The sequence below is a fragment of the Daktulosphaira vitifoliae genome, unplaced genomic scaffold (genome assembly GCF_025091365.1).
Source record: "Daktulosphaira vitifoliae isolate Bord-2020 unplaced genomic scaffold, ASM2509136v1 Scaffold_1, whole genome shotgun sequence".
Lineage (NCBI taxonomy): Eukaryota > Metazoa > Arthropoda > Insecta > Hemiptera > Phylloxeridae > Daktulosphaira > Daktulosphaira vitifoliae.
Window position 1 is genome coordinate 33632465 of NW_026099572.1, and position 21683 is coordinate 33654147.

Consider the following 21683-nt stretch of genomic DNA (forward strand, 5'->3'; position numbering starts at 1 on the left):
GGCTATATATCCATTTAAAATAAGATTCTCTTCTGTTGATTTATATGATGTAAGTTTAAATTTAATTTAATTTTAGAACTATGATTTCAAATAAGTATTGAATACTAGCTAAAAAAACGCATTTTTCAACAAATTTATTTTAAAATGTAATCATCTATAAAATTATTTCATTACGAATTAAAATATTTTTTATCAAAAAGTTGTAACAAAATAAATCAACTTTTTAAAAATTATTAAATTAACTGTATGGGTTTTAACATATCTCTAATATAAGGTAATACAGATTATCAAGCTAGATCTATGGTAATTCCACAGAATACCTATCTTCCTAGATTTCCCAATCTAATATCTATGCTGAGTGGTCAGTCTGTCGTCGTAATTATTGTATTTGTAAGTTAAACATACTAAGAAAGAATGTTGTGCATTTTAATAACATATTTACTATATAATAATGTTGATACTAGTTCCCTCAGTCATAATAAGGTTGCGTCAGATCGACAGCCAATGTAACATTTCGTCAAATCGTAAAGATAGACGTCAAATAGTTAGGACATAGACTATGATGTTGATATATAACATAGTAATAATTAAATCAACTACATAATAGGGGTGATGCCGGGCGCCTAATCGGAAATTGATGTAGCTCAAAAATAGTGATGGGCAATTTTGAAAAGTGAATCGATTTAAATCGAAATAAAAATGAGATGATTTAAAAATCTAAAATAAAATGAATTAATATACATTTCATAGTAATAGATAGTTCAATAGTGATATATTACTAAATAGCTTTGGTAAAGCCTTTGATATATGAGTTATAATAAAACGACTTGATAGTTTTTAAGTACATTTCTTTATTAACAATACAAATTTATTATAAATAAGAAATTCAATAAATAATTTAATAATCATAAAGAGAATCACATACCAAACGAAACGAACATGATAATGTCGATTTGGCGGGATAGCGGTCGAGTAGAGGTTGCTCTTTTTTTTTACAACACCGAACGTTCAATAAAATGTAAAAATTGTGCACCTGAGATAAATCGGAAAAGTACAATTTTTTTTAATTTTTATTATAAAATTATCGGTTGAATTGAATTTTAAAATATATCTAAAAATATATCGATTCAATGAAAAAATCGCCTAGTCAGAATCGGCTTTAAAGTCGATAAATCGATTTTAACCAGAGACGTTACTGGGGCAACTTAGAAATTTGTTCCAGTCTAAATTTTTAGTTTATTTAGGGATCGCACGAAAGTTTTGAAATGCAATTTTAGCAGTACAAAATTAATAAAAAAAAAGTCAAAATTTCTACTTTTGAATAGAAAAAAGATTGATAAAAATGTTTTTGAGATTGCTAAATTCACATTTTTTCAATATTTCCTATTTTATGGAGAGCCGCAGTAGTTATTTTATTAATTTTAGTTTATTTCTGATGTTATATATCAAAATATATGTTTTTTATTTTATTAAAAGTTTTTTTTCTTTATAAAATTCCATCCTTCAAATTAATACAAACGTAAAAAACAATATTTTATTTAATTATATAAAAAATAACTGTCACATAGCAATTTTTTTTTATATAAAAATATTTTTGTAGTTATACTATGGCGAAAAATTGCGAGCGAAGCGAGACGCTTTGTGAAATTATGGTCCGGTTAAATATGAATATTTAATGAACAAATTACTTTGGTAATTAGAACTGATATTGCAGTTCGGCCAACTTTACAAGATAATTCTTCCTAATACAATTATGTTGATACTACCTTAACTATAAAATATTGTTTCTATGCACAAAAAAAAAAAATGATAAAATTAATATCTCTAAGATTCATATTGAAACTAATAATGGTTTTATTTTTATAATTGACTATAATTCTTTTAATGTAAAAAATCACTAAGATATATGTCCTAAAAAGTTTTGTGAATTCAAATTGCACAATTAGTGAAAAATTACATATAAATTTATAATTTTCTTTGGAATTTTCACATTGTAATTTTCAATATATTAAGGATCTATACAGTTCCTTGAATTGTACTTAATCATCAATTCTCTATAATCCTCCATATTTAACTATACTGTACTGAACCCGTGTCCAATTTGAATAAACATTTTAATGGAAAATGAGTGAAACGCATCGATTTATTTGAAATACTGAGAAATAATGTTTTTAGTAAAACCAGTAATAAAATATGTAAAATATTCGTATATTATTTTAAAAAAGTAAGTTGATTTAAATAAATTAGATATTACTATACAATAATATGCTTATTTACTTCAATTTGATGAAATAAAATATAAGGTTATCTATAATCAACGTAATTATGGGTTACAAAATCCATAAAGTAAGTTAATATTATTTTATTCTAAATAAAGTTTAAATTTAAATCAAAATATCACAAACAAATAACATATTATTTCATAATATGTTATTAAGAAAATTAGCTCAAATACATAAATTATGGCTATGATGAGTTCTAGACATTTGGTCATAAAATTAGTTGTTTCTATTTATTTGAAGTTAAGAAGTTAAACTGAAACAATCATGGCGTACATGAATTTACAAATGAATGCTCTTAAATTATTTGGAATGTTACATATTTCTCACAGCTCATCCAAATTAGCCATTAAAGCATTTAACTATTACCGTTTATTAATTTTTTGTCTAGTTTGTTTAGTCACAATATCAATGACAATACAATTGACAAAGGCACCTGATATAACAATGGTAGCCAGGACTATAGACCTATTGACTATGTGTTCGACAGGATTGTATAAATGGTATTGTATGGTAAAATTTAGTGATGAGTTTATTGTTTTTGATACGCAACTTGTTCAAATACAAACTCAAGGATTGGTATCTTATGGTTCGGAAGCTCAACAATTTACAAGAAATCATTTACGGCCTATGAAAAAGATAACAATAATTTATTTGCTTTGTGGATTTTTCATGGATATAATCATTATTTTTTCAACTTTAATTACTTATCCAAAAAAGTATTAATTTTATTTAGTAAATTTAAAGAATTACCAATAAATAGGTTTTGTTCAATTTTATTATACTTCTACAGTGGTCGATCAGACAGCGCTTATTTCAATGATCCCAAGAGTTATCCTTTGAGTTGCTGGATTCCATTCACAGTAAATAATTATCAGATATTTACAGGAATAATTATTGTACATGCAGTTGTACTTATTGCTGCAACTAACATGTACTTAGCAATTGACACATATATGTTTGGATCAATCTATGCGATTGGTGGTCAAATTAATTTACTCAACACAACATTAAACAATATTTCAGATCGTTTGAAATTAGGTACGTTGTACATAATATTCATTTTATTTGATCAGCATTATAATTGGACGATTCATCATAACCTGTAACTATTTTTGATAAATTATGGAGAGCTATAATTAATCAATATTATGTATAACAATTAAGTAGTTTTCATTCTTTAGTTTAGTGATATGGCTAAATTAAGGGTTCAGTGCAAAAACAGAAAAGTCTAATTTTATAAAAAAAATACATTTTTGGTAGTTTGGAAAAAATATGATTTCTCTGTGTACTTATGTACATAATGAGTTTTATATATTTTGTGTTTATTATATTGTTTCTTCTTAAAATGTCTAAAATTATATTAACTAGGTTGTTTCACTCTTTAGTTGTTGGAAAATCTACTGAGTATAAATAATTTCATAATAACTAATAAAGCTCGTCAACGATAACGATATTTTGATTCGATAACGCCGACTTTTTTTCATTTTTCCCGCAATATCAATTTACAATCTGTAAAAAAAAAAAATTTTACAATAAGTAAATAGTTTAGAAAATATACATATATAAAATAATTATTATTTTTAAAATATAGAAATAATCGAAAAAAAATTTTTTTTAATAAAAAAAAACTGTTAGAATTTTGGTCACTTTGTTATAAAATATATATTATTTGATATTAGGCCAAAACAAGTTCGTGATAATCTTGTAAAGATTTTTTGTACTAAAATCAGTGGCGGTTCGAGGCTTGGACGGTTGCACCGCCTACTAAAATTAATTAAAAGAACAAATTCAATTGTATATTCTTAATTCTAGATTTTAATTAAAAATGCAAATTTTTAATTAGTAAAATAGTTATAAGACATTTGTCGTGTGCGAACATTAAAGTGGTTTCCTCGGTATATGAGGGTACGCGTGCACCATAGATCTTATAAACATGGATAGGACATTGATGCTTTATCAGTGAGACTGTGGTCTAAATTGAGGCTATTTGTTTACATTATTACATGATAACATGTACTTTTTATTTTTTAATAGTTAGTAATTATTAATTAGCAGTGCTCGAATTGGGGGGGGGGGGGCAGGGGGACTTAGCTCCTCTACTTTTTTTAAAATTTTTTTGCGCACCCCAACTACTTTTTTTTATTAGGCCGGGAGGACGGTGGAAAATACCACCTCTTTTTTTAAATATTAGTATGATAATGAAATATGATTTATTAATAAATACTAAATAAAGTAATGAGTAAAAAAAAAAAGGTCTTCAAAATACTAGGGACGCAGTTTTCAAATTGTTAAGTTGAGCTCCCCTACTTATTTTTGGCCAATTCGAGCACTGTTAACTTAGTATAAGTTATGTAATGTATAATTATGTAAAACTTAAAACAATTATTCTTTCCAAAACTTATAAAATATATAGTAAAACAGTAATGAACATAAATTAATCGTGATTAAAATTAATAGTTTTTTTTAGTTTTGCTCTTGTTTTAATGCGTTCTTCATTTCTTATTCTAACTTCGTGATACATTCTAACATCTAAATACTTCAACATTATTAAATTTATCATATTGGTTTTGTAGTCATTTTCAAACCAAGCTTCATCTCCACAAGTTACTTTAGAAAATATTTTAAAACTTCTATATAGTTCAGTTTTAACTTTAATTAAAAAAAAATTGAATGGATTTGATTAATGTACTGTTTAAATATTTTTTCAGTTACATTACAGATTATCTCAACATCAGGACTTGGTTTTGTGAGATTCTTAATTTCTGTCAAACTACATGATCTGCTATTTCCTTATTAATATTCTGATTAAGATAAAGTATGTCGAATGAAAAAGGGATATAAATATTATTTCTCATAAAAACATTGTATTGATCCATACACTTTTCAATAAGTTATAGCATTATAAAGTTAAAAATGTAAAAAATAAAATCGAGAATTTTCACACAAAAATAGAATTTGGTAGTCATTTTCATCTTGAAGATAAAATAAAGTACAAATTTCTTTTTGTATAAAAAAGTATATTACATTAGCTTTAATTTAAAATATATATAAAAGTGTCAGTATTTCCGGTACACTTTCAAAAGTTAAGTTAAAAAAGTAAATTTTTTGTGAAAAAGTTGTCATTTTGAATCCCCCCCTGTAGACAGATAAAGGATCAGATTTATAAAAAAAATATACAAAATAATAGGTAAGTACCTCTCGTATCTATATAAAAAAAAATTATATTGATTTGGTCATTTATAAAAAAGTTATGGCGGTAAAAAAAATTGAAAAAGTGTCGAAAATTGGCGATTTTTAAATTTGTAATTTTTTTGGAGATTTCCCCCATTTATGGGGAACAAGGAAAATGTTTTCATTTATTGAGGGTAATGTCTTCGACTAGATACGATTTGTGATCTTTTGAAGTATCGTTGAAAGAAATCAGTTCGGTGAGAGCTGAGAAAGAGTGGTAACAGACACAAAAAAAAACACATAGTAAAATTAACACTTTCCAGCTTCGCATCGAAGCTAAAACAGTATATTATGCTCTTATCATAATTGAAATGTAAACAAACGGCCTCAATTTCTTATCAGTTCATGACCGCGAAAACACAAGGGCCTCAAATACGAACGTCCTATCCATGTTTAAAAGATCTATGGCGTGCACACACGAGCAACACCGACAGTGTAGTCTGAGCAATAATCTGTAACGCATATTATAAACGAGGTGTCCAATCGTTTGCGTGCGGGTACTGTTCAGCTGCGATCTTATACAATGGTTATGGACGACCGGCAGCGTCGTCCATACAGTAAAATATCAGTAATTACTATATTGGTAATTTACCTTTAAAATTAACCACGTGTACGCTCGTCGTCATCGGTTGCTATAATAGTGTAATCGCTATTATTATTATTTTCATTTCTATTTTCTACTGTGACCTTTAAAATAATAATATGTGTATTGTGTTTTATTTTATTATATTTAATTTGACAATTTTTATAACTGTGATTAACGGTATTACATTTACATATTATAAAAAAAAAGTAATTTTAGTGACTTAACTTAGGGAGAACTATTAATTTATTTCTACAGAAAAATAAATTTACATTTTGTCCTAATTATTAAGTTCCTAATAAATATAGAATTTAAATTACCATGTAATATATTATATGTATATATTACCTATGTAATAAACTTGGTAAAAGCATTTTCTATAGTGACATGATATGGAAATAAGAAATCTAATGCAATACTTGTTGCAATTCACAGCCATTAGATTAAATATACTCTCTTTTGATACAGAGAACGTAGCATAGATCATGTTTTTAAATATTAATTTTAATAAAATAAATAAATTCTTGTATAATTTTAATAGATCACAATGATGGAATTTCATGTTTGAATTACCGAGATTACCAACAAGAGAAGCTAAGTTATTTAGTTGTTCAATGTGCTAAACACCATGCTTTGATACTAAAGTATAACGTTATTTAAAAATAATAATTTTTTTAAATGTTATATTTTTATTTTCAAATAAATTTAACAATTATCATAATATTACAATTATATACTCCCTATTGGGAGTTTTATTTTTTACCTGATTTATTTTAATAATTAGAAAATAAAAACGAGCATTAAAATGAAATTCATTAAAATTATTTTAATAATGATTATAATTCATCGGTTTCTTTTTAGCTAAGACATGAAACTTGGCTATAACATATTTTTTAAACAGAAGATAAGGAAATTTAAAAACTAACAAAAATTATTCTTTATTTATAGGTACATACGAAAATTACGAAATATGTATAATTATCTTATACTAGTTGATTATATGCATGCGATAACTTCATTAACGTTTGCTATATTTCAAATGCAAGTATGTAATTCAAAGCGTCTTTGAATTGAAAAATTTAACTAGTAATGAAAATACAAATTTACCTTTTAGATGAGCTTTGGAACTGGTGAATCAATTGCATTAGTACTTTTTGTTGTCATTAGTTTATATCATCAATTTTTGAACAATTTTTTCGGTGAATATATATTACAAAAGGTAATTTATATTTCAAATTAATCAGCTAAATATTAGCAGTTTATTCTATTTTATTATTAAAAAATTGAAGCAATCAAGTATAAGTGTTGCTCTGTACAATGTACCTTGGTGGCGCGCTAATAAAAACGTTCGACAATTATTAATGTTTATGATAGCAAGAACAAATATGCAAACCAATATAATGGGATTTTACATGTATAAATTATGCTTAAAATCTTTCATTGCTGTAAGTTTAAAAATATTTGAAGTATTGTAATAGTTGATTAATTAATTTAAACAAATTTACAGTTTGTTAAAGCACTCTATACGTATTATATGGTTCTAAGACAAATGAATCAAACTAGCACTTAATTGAGCTTTACATTTAGTATATGATAATCCAATGCAACTATGAAGTAAGTTGGTAATTGTTTCCCGCCTTTTGTCAAACTAATACCAGAACATAGATTTTTAGCAATAAGATTTAAAAATACAATTTTATATGAATTGCCCAAACATTTTTTTTGATTTAATGTCTTCATTAATGTAATGATTTGAAAAATTAATGAAAATATTCTCAAACTTATTATTTCTATTGTATGGTACTCTTGTAAAGGTGCTATAATATTTTACATTGTTGCATCTAATTGATAATATTGATTGTTTTTAAATTAAAATATAGTAAAGGGTGGGTCAAAAATAACTGAAGATTTTGAATGTTTTATAACTTTATTAAAAAAAAAAAAAATTAATTATATACCACTGACTTCATAAATACTTTCAATTTAAGTGTAAAAAGTTATATGGGTATATAACTTCCCCAAGTGAATATAACATAAATTGAAATTTTGAAGGGCACGCTCAGCAAATTCTGAACTAACTTTGTTGATTTCCTAGACTATTTCTTCAATCAGTTCCGCGCAGATTTTCATGTTTTACCTTTAACTTATACCTTCATATAAAAAAAGAGTAAAGGAGTCAAGACACAAAAACTTACTGTCCAATTTTGATTGCTATTTTGTGAGATGATGCGCACTCAAAATTTGTTACTTAATAAAGTTGCACCCACTACTGTCCTTTAAAATTTTATTGAGTGAATTCACTTTTGTTGCGGAGGACATTTGTCCAATATTAATTTTCATACATAATTTGTAAGTCATTAGGAATACAGTGATATATATTTTATGATTTTTTTTTATTTTAATAAAGATAGAAATAATTAAAAACATGCAGTTATTTTTAACAAACCTTTTAAAACTTATACTAAATACGCTTTATACTATAAAGAATAAAAATTTCTATCCAGTCATAAAATTAAACCTTTTTTTGAAAGGGTGTAATTTTTGCTTTTTAAAAACACTAATTTTTATTAATTATTTTTAAAATAGAAAAATGTATTTTTTACTTTTGAAAAATTATTCAAATTTACCTTATTTATAATAAGGTAAAAGATATAATTAGTTAATAAATTACTTTCTATAAAAGTATTTTATACCTTGAAAAGCCAATAACAATATGTAATTTTTTTTGAACTTTCTAAATAATTTAAAAGTTTACTATACATTTAACTGAAACATTTTTAACATTTCAAATAGTATTTATTAATAACATACACAGTTAAATATCATATGAATGAAAAGAATTCTCTATGACATGTTTCAGATCAAAATTACATAATCACAACCATGACTTTTTTAAATGGCAAAACGTTTTAATAACCTGAAAATATTATGCACATATTAATTAAATATGGTCATTTAACAGTGTTAAGAATAAAAGTTATCTTGGTGGACTTATATATCTTATTTAAGGTTAGTTAAGAAAAAATCATTTCTAATGAAAATGGTATTTCAATTAATTTTGATGATTTCTTAAAATGTTTGCATTACTTTTTCTAGTTATTAGTTTTAATGTTTAATCATATATAATTTTAAATTAGCCAATGAAATTGAAAAATAATGATACATACTACTATAAAACATGAAAACATTTTATTGGTATAAATATTATATTAAATGTTGCTGATCAACTACTTGTATTAAAATATGCCAAGACTGATTTTTTAGATAATAGTTTTGTTATAGTTTATCAGTAAAAAAAATTACATTAATTTAGAATTGTATTAAGAAAAGTGTAAAACAAAATTATTAATAATTTTCAAGTACCTTCAAATTATAAAATAAAAATTATCTACAAGTGTTAAATTAAAAATAATTAGAATTTTTTTCAGATAAAANATAATTTTCAAGTACCTTCAAATTATAAAATAAAAACTATCTACAAGTGTAAAATTAAAAATAATTAGAATTTTTTTCAGATAAAATTGAAGTAACTGATAATGTTAGGTAATACTTACAAGTAATATATTTTTATCAAAAATTTTGAATCAATTTTTTTTTTATAAAACTATACATTTATTTGATTTTTTTCTTAAGAAATACATAATTTTTGTAATAAATATTTTTGCATAGGTGTTATAGACTACGAATTTGTTTAGGTTATAGACAATTGTAAAAAAAAAAAAAAAAATAAAATAAAAATATATAAATAGGCATGATTAAACAAAAATTAGCATTATGTTAAAAAAATATTATATACTTCTAAACAATAAATCATTAATATATCAAAAAACAGTATCAGTTTTTGGGTCTTAGATTATTTTTTATCTAGAAAGAGTAGATTATAAAGTGAAATAAAAAAATTTAAAGCTAATAACTGAATACATTTAAGAATATATCGATTTAGTTTAAGCAGATCAGTATTGGAATGTTACGCATTTTTCTCTTCAGCGATAACTGAAATGAAAACAAAAATTAACATAATTAAAAAAAACAATGATTATTTGATCATATCAATTTCATTTTTTTTAAACATAATAATCACCTTCTTTAGTTGGCAATGGGTTCTTTTCTTCAGTAACGGTGTGCTTTAATTTTTTGGGATCAAAATTTTCAATACCAGAAATGAATTGTTGCTGCTCCTTTTCTACTTCAATTGCTACAAATAAAATAAATTGATTAATATTTAGCGCAAAACATTGCAGTTTATTTTCAAATTATATATTATCAGGAAATGATCTTACCGGATTTATCAGGAAGTGGATTTTTTTCTTGGGTTTCGGTATGCTTCAGCTTACCGACGTCAAATCCAGAAACGCCTTCGATGAGCGCTTCCGTGAATGCCTTTTGAGTTTTCTCTTGAGCTACATCTAATAAAAACATAATATAAAACGATAAACATATAATTTTAACGACAAAAAAAAAAAAAAAAAAAATTCCGGTATTATAAGATTTTTCACGCTTTCTGCGTTAGTGCATATACAGAACTAAACAATAATCACTAATATAACTACACCACTAATTACTAACCTTGCGCATTTGGTAGGACAACTTTTTCCATGGTGTCAGTTCTTTTAAGCTTATCTGGGCAAAAGTTATTCACATCTTGAATGAGATCGTTATGCTGACGTTCACGTTTCACGTCTTTTTGTACATTCAAACAAACAAAAGCAATAGCAAGCGTTTTAGCAACTTTAATAATTAACTAATTTCAGCAAAAGCTTTGAAATTAATTATATATGTGCAAAATAACAATACAAAAGCATTTGAAATGACTAATCATCATTTTAAGTTTGATGAACCAACTTAGCAAAACAATATGAATTATGCTATTTCTCTATATTTTACTTAAAAATGAAGTGTTATTCAGTAATTCTTGATTTTTAGAGAAAGTCGAAGAATAAAAGGGTACCCTTAATACTTTTTGGTAGTAATTATTCATTATTTTTAATTTGAATAAACCCTGTTAATTTCATATGTAATGTTTTGATTTGAATAATGCCCATAGAATTTCTTTGTCTATTAATTGGTGAAAAGCAAAATTTTAATTAATTTACAATATTACTTAAATATAAAACAAGAAGTTTGGTTTTTAGAGCTATATTTAGGTTAATTGGAGCTTATATATCATTTTTTATGATGCATAGAGAAAAAATGATAAGAGGGTTGACGATATTTATAATTATTGGTAGTCGTAAGTATCGGCTTTTTCGACATTACCGAATGATAATAACCGATATTTTTCACATTTTAATATTCTAATTGGTTAATTGTACTCTTTTTATTTAATTACTTTAATTAGAAAAGAATATCGGGAATTTGTTTAATATAATATAATAAAACTAATTGTTCAATGTTGATCAATGGCCTAAGCTCCCACATTTTTTCTTTAAGAATAATAATAATATAATAATCATATAATTATATCAAAGTAACGGTAGATACTGATAAACATACAAATATAAATCAATTTATAACTAACAATGATTACTAAAAAAAAAAGAGGTATTTATCACGATTACCGAAATTTTAGGTATATTGAATAAAACCGGTGTTGAAGTTACTTTAGAATACCGGTATGTGGATTTGAAATATCGTTAACCCAAAATAGTAATATTGATAACTCCTGAATAATAATAATTATTATTATTATTATTATTCTCGAAGTAAAAAACGAAAAAGAGTAAAAAAAAAAGATCGAACAAATATATAGCTATATCATGGCTAAGTCACTTTGATGGATGTAAAACAAATAAGTAACTAAACAAAGGTCAATAATAAATAAATACACTAAGATTAAGATAATATACGAAGATTGAATTTACGATCATATTAATATCAAAATTAATTTAATTAAATATCAAAATGGTGTTATTATATTTAAGTATAATTATACTACAAAAGATTTTTTTCGGGATCTTAATATTTAATATAGATGTTCACTCAGTCATAACAAAAAATGTATATTAACAAAAATAAAGTATTCGGAAAATTATTATGAAAACTTAACGTATTTCATGATAGGTATAGATAAATTCCTTTGTTGATTACAACTTTTGATAAGAATTAATTTTTTTATTTTAAATTAATATGTTAATCTAATATTATTGTATTTGGAAATTAAAGCCATGAGATAACTAGATAAATTATATTCCATGATAATTAATACAAGCAAAAAATGATACTACTTCATTATTTATAAAACCATACAAGACGACAATTTATCAAATAAAATTCTCAAAAAAAAAATTAATACTATCAAATAAAGCAAACGAAAGACGTATTTAATATCAATAAATGTTTTACCTTCGGCAGTTGGAAGAACAATTTTTTCGTTTGTGTCAGCTTTTTTCATATTTTCTGTGTTGAACCCTTCTAGTTGACTTTTTAAATCAAAGGCTACTTTAGGCAAATCTTTTAACGATGGAGAACTCATGTCTACAATAAGATTAATAAAAGACATATAATCAAATGTTGAAGATTTCCATCGCATTTATATATGTACAATAAAAGGGTGAATCACTCCAATGAGTCACCCTTAGCTTTTTTTTTTAAATAAGAATAAAAATGTTTCTTTTCCTCAGATGACAAAATGACTTTGATTTTTATTTTAACTATGAATATCAGTAGAACATTATTTCGAGAAGCCTAGAGCCATACTAAAATTAATGAACTTATTAGTCATTATCATTTTTGTTAAAAATGTTTTATTTTAACATTGCATATTTTCTATGTGTATTGTTTAGTCTACTAACGATAATACATCAAAAATTTAGGGGACACCGAAACATTATCGACCACTCAGGGGGTAGTAAATCAGTTATTTTTAACTCTTTTAAATTTTTAATGCTCTTTTTAACTAGATAAATACTTTATTGTTCAGAATAGAAGTTTTAAGTGCAAAATCATGTTTTAATTTTTAATGCGTAACAGCAGCTGTCAAAAATAACTTTAAATTATAACATAAACAAGAATCTTAGACAAATATTTAGTTACATTTATGAATATTTGCTTAGGAAGTACATATGACAAAATGAATCAAACAATTTTTTTCAATTAAGTTATAACATAAATTTAAAGATAAATTAAATCGAAAACACATAAATTGGAGAACGTAAATTAATGATTTTCATAAAAAAAATGAAATACTTAAAAATTTAAAGTTAATGTTATACATTACTAATAGTAATATATATTTGAGACGATAAAGATAAAAATTAAAAATACAAAATAATAGGATTTTTTATGAGCACTTGTTTTAAATAAAATGATTTATAAAATATTGTTCAAAAATAAAAATATTAAATAGATATTAAATGATAATACGTGGTAAGGATGTGTTTAATATCATCCGGTCTGGTAACTTTTTGACAACCACTGAACCGTCTAGATTCCCTATAGATTTATTTAACCAAGAGCACGCCCTGGCGGCTGCAATATGTGGGGTGGAGGATGTTGATCATTTTTTCTGAGCAAGTTAACATTCATGTATCACGTGTGTCTTACAAAAAATACAAAAACTCTTTTAGTTTATATCAGGCCGTTAGTTCAAAAGAAATGTTGATTAAAGAAATAAAAATGATTTATAGAATTCATTTACTATAAAAAAAACGGTTGTAATTGACTTTAAAAATTCTCAGTACAAACAGTACAAAATTAGTTAAAACATAGATTAAAATAAATATCTTTGTCAAGTAATTTTATTGGTTATATACAACAGCTTTCAAATAACAAATGAATATACAAAATTTGACATTGTACAATTTGAATTCTACCTAAAAATATCTATCGAGAAATAAACTTCATATTCGTATACACGACCAATGCACAATATATGATTCTTAATTGTAAACTTGGCAGACCGTTAAAGTAATAGGAGTGCGGTAATTAAAAATCAGTCACACGGCACAACTTGAAGCTCAATTATAGAATAAATTGTTGCAGTCCGTTGGATACGGATAGGAGCGTCCGACATCAAATTGGGCCATTCAACTCATTTTGTTCATATGTATTACCAGAAAAAAAAACCATTCCTATGATACCAGTACACTTCAATAAGCTTATTGATAATTCGTAATAAATTTAAGTTGGATGACTAAACAATTTTATCATGCATCCGTCAACAACTCATCACTAAAACTAGTATAGAAAAGATTGTAATTTCGGGACAATTGTCAATTTATTTTACAAGGAGTGAATTTAACTTGCATTAGCATGATAAATAATATATATTATCCACACATACAACTCGACCATACTAAAAAGATAAAACAGTTCGTCATTGAAACGATATTCTGCGCACTAAAATGACTTCCTTGTACGGTAAATAGGTCTCGAGACCAGACACAGTCGCGGTTAGTTCTATGGTCTCTAACATCTTTTCTTTTTTTTTTTCAATACCTTCATTCTTTCTATATAATTTTATATTAATATTTTATTTATTTTTTATGTTACATATTCTTTTTGGAGACAACAATTATGTAGATGAGACACTTGTGCAGCCGCAAACTAGTTTTTTCGATCAAACAGAACTACAGTACATGTTAACTACTAATACATTTACAGTCGTTGCACTTTCCCTAGGTTTCGTAAAAGGAATGATGGACTTCTCAAGCTAACGGTTAAACGTATGCTCGTCTATTATTTTTACAATTTTTTTTCCAAAACTCAATTAACACAATGATGATCCTAATGAAAATAATTTTGAACTCAAGTAATTTAATGTTAAGACAACGTTAATAGAAAGGATAGGCATGTAGGAAATAGCTTTACTAAATAAACTATTGTTTATACCGCCCGTTAATAAACTATTGTCGAGTTTAGAATGCAGGAGAATAATGTTATAATATAGATAAAAAAAAATGAATGTAATCGGCACAAGTTTCCAGCTGCGGAGTACATACACGAGTGTTGATAGGTAATTTGAAGCTTTTTTTTTTAACAGTAACTAGACTGATATGATTCATTGTTAATTTGCATTAAACACGCGAGACTCAAGCTAGCTGCTAATGCATAATACAATATAATATTTCTGGGTAGTAGTGAATCAGACCTAACACCGTAAAAGAACGAATACGTGAGGTTTTATATTCATCGAAAACAATATATACAAACTACATCATATACCAGAATGTGTAAACGCAACCTAAGAAGGTAATAATCCTTGGCCGCTCTTCAAAACTTCTTATTAAACTTGTCAATTATTAACCCCATTCTTCAATACCATAAAATATATCCGCGATTTTTATAGGCAATTCAAAGGTTTCTGCCATAACAGTATAATGTTATAATCAACAATTGAATTTATTACAACTCACTTAATAGTAATTAAAAACTACATTTAGTAAATAGCTAAATTTTATTTAAGCAACATTAAATCGATATTAAGAAGGTATAGAAATATGATTTTAAACTCTTTATAATTATTAAGAATTTTTTGATTTGTAACTGCCATTTGGACACTTTATATGAATTAACTTAATTTAAATTACATCATCATACCTATATCATAAGAAAATTAACCCACAATTTTATTAAAAAAAAAAAAAAATTATTTGTAGTGAAAATTTAACCATGTTAAAATAACTGAATGGTTAACTAGAAACAAAATAAAACAGCTGGTTTATGAGTAGGTTTATGTGTAAATTATTATGATAAATTTTTTTTTACAGTGTCCACATACGTTATTTTTCTTTGTGTTTTAAGTAGGTTATACTACCATTTGTTCGAGAGCAAGCAGTATTTATGTTATTGGATCATAAATTGGGGTGCCCACAATAACGTACTACCAATGATGAGCTTAACACAATTTATTAACATAAATATTTGGTTATAGTAAGCGTTTTTTCTTGTAAACGTCAATAAATGGTGATAGGTCGTTTCGCTATACAAATTCAACTTACAAACAATTTAAATTTAGATATTGTATACACATAAGAGTCTCATAGAGTTATTTCTTATTTGACAAAGTTAAGTACAATGCTTTGTAATTTACAGTTCAAGAAAATACTTTCCCGAATAAACACTAATTAAGCAATAATTAATGGTCAAAACTCTCCAATTAATTAATTGAACAAGATATGAAATAATGAAGTTTATTAGTCATAACAATGCATATTTTTATAATCACTGTTCTTAATTATACAAAAATTGTTTTTAAGTACTGTATACTTAATAAAATCTAATCTTAAAATTGTTAAACTATTTTTTTATCAGTAAACCATATTCAATATTTAAAATGCAGCTAAATTTGGAATAATTTAAATATTTGAATAAAAAATATTTTTGTAAAATATAATACATTTAATATTTTATTCATAATATTGTCAATAAAGATAATAAAGTTTTTGTCATAAATAGTAGATAATAAATTCTAGGGGCGTATCGGCTGAATGCTGTATAATGGACGTTTAGAAATAAAAGTGGGAGCAGTTACTTCCTGAAACTAACAAAGAAATAAAATTGGAATTTTAAATCGCAATTAACTCATTAAAATTGCTGAACATTTAAGCATTGAAAGATTAACATTAGGGCTTTTATATAATTCTTTTACATATTATATTAAAACTTAAAAATCCTGGTTGAAATTATTCAAAAATATCAAAATACTTAGTGCAACTAAATTTTATTTATATAAGATTTTATTATGCGATACTAGTCATGTAATGAACATTAAAATTATTTAAATACATAAAATATGTATGGTTTCAATTATTAATAGTCATTTACGCGTTTTCAGTAACAATGTAAAATGACTCACTCGCATATATAGCCCAACAAATTAATTTCTTCTAAGAAAAAATTGAAATGCCATTAAACAAAAAATATTTTTTGAATTTATTGGTTCAATTTCTATTAATAAAAATATTTAAAAAAAACCTAATAATTTTAATTTATTTCTTTTATGACTCCATTAAGTAAAAAATTTAAAGTATTATTAATTATTAAGTAAAAAATAATTAAAGTCGTTTGTGTTTAAAAAAATCTCATTGTATTTGCATTTAAACAGCAGTTAACACTATATGTAACACTAAGTATTATGTCAACTATTACAATATATGAAATTATGATGCCTTCAAAATATTATAATAATCAACATTAACAGAGGCTATACTCTATGAAGTTAAAAAGTAAAGAGATAAACTTTATAAAAAAATGGAAAGGTTTTTTTCATAACATACATCATATTACTAGTCAAATTTTAACGAAAGTTATTAGAATGTAAATATTTTTTAAATAAAAAAAGTGTATCCAATATATTAGGTTTATTCTTATATAATATCTTTGAATATCTTTGAATATTTTAGAATCTTTGATCAATTACAAAAAAATATTATTAATTTATAGTTTTATTCTTTCATTTTTTTTAACTGAACTCTTTGAAACGAGAAGGTATTAATTATCACGAATATCTGATTATTACAACAAAATTATTTCAACTATTTAATTAACACGGAATTAAATCGTAGGAATACGTAATTATAATGCACTTTACAAGAAACCTCATAAAATTTTAATGTATAAACGGACATGTTATTTAGGTGTATAACACTGTTTAATATATCATTATTCCTACTACTTAGTAAATAGTGATAATGCACGTTTACGTTAATAAAAAAAAATAAAATATATTCATTATATTTTCATTATCGTTTAACATGGTTCTGAACAAAACAAAATTCTCAGAATGGCACTGCATGGTGGAGGTATTAGGACACTATACAACAGAAAATAAAACATTATTGGTATGTCGGATGACGTCACTTACCCGGACTCGCCGGGTGATGTCATCGTCTGGCTAGTATCTAGCAATACGGTGTAAAGTTGACCTCATAATATTATAAATTAAATGAGATTCTACACCTCAAGGATTAAAATACAACGATGTATTAAATGTCATCCTTATAATTTTATTGAATCACGGAAATATGGGCAACAAGTTTAAAAATTAACACTCCACGAGAGCCAAATGATTCTATTATCATATTATCCATAAGAGAAAGGATTTCATATCACGTATAATCTGAAATATGATTTAGGATTATAATAACCGATATATATATATATCATTAATATCTCATTACATCTTATTATTTATCTAGTAAAATAGTTTATTCGTTTGAATTAGTTATATAACGCCATACACTTGATAAATTAAGTAAATATCAAAGATGTTAATGTAGGGAAATAGTTCCTATTTTACTATCAAGTTAATTGATTATAAATACAACATGTTTTTATGATATAAATAGTAATCTCCTCGATTTCTGTATATCAAAAATATGTATTCATAATCATAATACAACATAACGGAATGCTGTATGAAACAGACAGACATGAAGTAAACACAACACAAGGACATTGTATCACAGTGTACCCGAATGCGCATTTCAAAATTATAAACTAGGTGTAGTACATACTATAATTATTCCTTGGTCATTTAACATGCGTTGGTACTACTTAGTCAAAGATCTTCGAAGTCAATCCAACTCACAGGATAAAAAGACGTATTAAGTTAAGAAATATAGACAACAGTTTATAAAGTTAAATTTTCCAGTGGATACTGTAGAGCTAAATTTAAAGGAAAACTATGTTCATTATTAGAAGAATTCTAGAAAAATTATTTGATTATTATAATATGTAAACATTGATAGCAAGGCGTTGTTAAATAAAAGTCGTATGCTAAAATAATATAGTATTAATTGAAAATCATATTTTTAGTGTTTGGACATGATTGAAAAATCTAAGAGTTTATTAAAAAGTAAAACCCGCATAAAAGAGAGAATGAGTTATTGAGTGAGAGTGGTATTTTTTATAAAAAGTTTACACCTTAAATGAAAAGTAATTAATGACAATAGTTATGAAATAGTTAACTATAACACGAATCTATTAAGCATTATAATCGAGTCAAAAATACTTTCTATGTACAATTAACTTGCGGAGTAAGTCCATGACCCACTACGTCATATATTGAGCGATGAATCATCGAGTAAATAAAATATTATTATCGATCTATACAACTTGGGCTGGTTAATTGATACAAACACTGATAGAGTCCGCTTGCTAAACAATAATGTAAGCGGGGGAAATAAAAAATATAAAATTTACGATTTATACATATAAGACAATTGAACTAATTGTATAAAATGATAGTGTAAGGATGTTTTAATACGAAAAATTAGTTGTTCTATTGTTTCATCAGAGTTAACGGGATCTTCATTATTACACTATCATTGTGAAATGAATCATCGACTAATAAATTACAAATGTACCTACACAGGGACATAAGCAATTATTTAAAAGTTCCAACATAGTGCTGTACTTTCAATATTCAAGTATTAATTGTTATCAATACTTTTAGGTGCCATTGATTCGCAAAAAAAAGAGCAGATTCTACAAATAATAGAAGGCGTAATTGGCAATAAAATTAAAATACCATGTAGGAAGTTGACCGTTATCTTGGTAGCGATCGCATGCCATAGACATGTATACGTCGTATACATAATCAGAAAAGTGGAATATTGCTAAATAAAATTCTAAAAATCTCAAGAAAAAATATTAACTGATGTAAAGAAAAACTATTAAAAAACTAAATGTATTTTAGCGGTTCAAAATAATTACATTTAAGACAAGTACAAAGCTTAAGGCTATATGTGAGGCACAGAAAACAAAGCAGATGTTTTTGCGATCGTGCTGAAGACAGGACACGACGTACATTATAACAGCCATATGGCCGCAAAGAATACAAGACAATGGTCAAGACCTAATTTGTGAAACAACATAGTTAAAATAAATAGAAGTTTTCACCATGAAAAACCTAACGCTTCACATTTAGTTATACAACAATTATAATAGCTTAAAATATAAACTTAAATTTTACATAATAATTACTTAATAAAAAAATTAAATCAGTATTACATTTAATTTTAATAATAGTAAATTGAACTGTGTCAGGAAAAATAAACGGTCATTTAATACCAAACAACTTGAAATGTAATTACTAATAAGTTCAAAAGTGTAATATGAACACTAGGGAAATATGTACAAAACATACCTAACACAAACAAAAACTTATACATTAAGTTCGGAAACTTAAATGATGGTCATTAATCCTTAACTGTTAATAAGTCAATTTCCAGCGAAAAATAATTAACAAAATATATTTTATAAATAATTAATAATAAGAGTAAAATGACTTTGATTTATTAAGACATCAAATATTCAGTAAAGTTTTTAATTGATTATTAAATAATAATCCATCAATCATATTATTTAATAACTAGTAAAAATATTTATATTTAATTACTATTAATATAAATAATTTATATAAATAAATAATAATAATATAAAACAATCTAAGATATGTAATCATTTAATATACAATTTAGATTTTTAAAACAAAATCTAATTTTTTTTTTTTAACAAACTTTTTTTGACAGTTTCTAATTATTATAAATTGATTGAATAATTTTTATTTAAAAAATTATATTTTAAATAACTATCCATATGTTATGAAATTTGTTATTATCTAAAATTATTTTGAAAAAAGCTAAGAATCTACCAATCTCAGGAATTCAATTAAAATATCGTAATATTAAATAAAAACATTAATTAAATTAGAAACTTTTCGCATTTTCTTTAGTTTCCTACAGATAAAAACTTTTTATCATATGTTAAGAGACAGATATGAAATACAAATCTAAATATAATAAAGTTTATGTTTATGATTATAAATGCGTTAATACCTGAATTCTGGTTATTTCCGACTATAATGACTAGTTGAAAATTAAGAATATACTGGACACACGTGCACTTAACGTAGAGAAAGTACTGCGAGTGCGACGGTCGCTGAGATATTGCCGGCTGTTAGTGATGCGGCCAGTGCATATCCCCTTGTCACCACCGGTATCTTACTGCGGAGATAACCACTCCACCATCGACAATGAGCAGTGCAACCATTCAAAATAAAAATAATAACCGTTTCAAATAACATAAATTAATATTATAAAAAAGGATGTATTGTTTTCAGGAGCCAAAATTACTTATGTTAATATATTTAATAATAACAGCTTAACTATAATGTATAGAAAAATCACACAATATTAGTTAAACTTGTAAATTTCACAAAGCAAAATTTAGTTTATATAAAATAATTCATTTTAAATTTTAAATAAGACAGTCCAGTAATTGAAATAGTTTTTTACACTTTAAGCTTTAAAGAAAGAGCCACTTTAAAAAAATATTTAATTAGAATTTGATAAACCTAGGGAAATACTATTTATTAATAGGTTTTAGCACAAAATTATAAAGAGTGAAATTATTTAAACAGACAGGCATATGACCAGAAATTATTTTCCGAGGGTAGGGCCAATAGATTTGGATTCTTCTATAAATTTTAATGAATTACTTCAATGAAACTATTTTAAGTATTTTCTTCGTTACAATAATCTCAGTGAATGGTATTCTAAATGTAGAATGTTTTTAACATATAATATTCCTTTAATACTAACTATAAAATTAAATTTTAAAACTAAATACTTACTATATAATAT

General features: G+C 25.1%; 2 protein-coding genes and 1 long non-coding RNA gene across 4 annotated transcripts; 1 reads left to right on the forward strand and 2 right to left on the reverse strand.

The window, feature by feature from the left end:
* Nucleotides 1-2690: 2690 nt before the first annotated feature.
* LOC126894259 (uncharacterized) lies at nucleotides 2691-9086 on the forward strand. The gene is made up of 8 exons (XM_050665139.1): nucleotides 2691-2998; nucleotides 3073-3320; nucleotides 6638-6740; nucleotides 7045-7141; nucleotides 7211-7315; nucleotides 7386-7541; nucleotides 7604-7710; nucleotides 8957-9086. Exons 1-7 carry the CDS (start codon nucleotides 2691-2693, stop codon nucleotides 7664-7666), a joined length of 1080 nt encoding a protein of 359 aa, XP_050521096.1. The 3' UTR covers nucleotides 7667-7710; nucleotides 8957-9086.
* On the reverse strand, nucleotides 2773-7335 carry LOC126894266 (uncharacterized). Its single transcript, XR_007701361.1, has 3 exons — nucleotides 7204-7335; nucleotides 3033-3791; nucleotides 2773-2907 (listed from the first exon to the last, which is right to left on the reverse strand). It is a non-coding gene; the product is annotated as an uncharacterized LOC126894266 (long non-coding RNA).
* A 549-nt stretch (nucleotides 9087-9635) lies between the features above and the next one.
* On the reverse strand, nucleotides 9636-21044 carry LOC126894264 (thymosin beta). Of its 2 annotated transcripts, XM_050665146.1 has the most exons (6): nucleotides 20877-21044; nucleotides 12439-12570; nucleotides 10663-10776; nucleotides 10377-10502; nucleotides 10178-10291; nucleotides 9636-10089 (listed from the first exon to the last, which is right to left on the reverse strand). In XM_050665146.1, the coding sequence occupies exons 2-6, from the start codon at nucleotides 12566-12568 to the stop codon at nucleotides 10064-10066; spliced, it is 510 nt and encodes a 169-aa protein (XP_050521103.1). In that variant the 5' UTR covers nucleotides 12569-12570; nucleotides 20877-21044; the 3' UTR covers nucleotides 9636-10063. The 2 variants fall into 2 exon arrangements, with proteins under 2 accessions (XP_050521103.1, XP_050521104.1); XM_050665147.1 differs by lacking the exon at nucleotides 10663-10776.
* Between the last annotated feature and the right edge of the window lie 639 nt (nucleotides 21045-21683).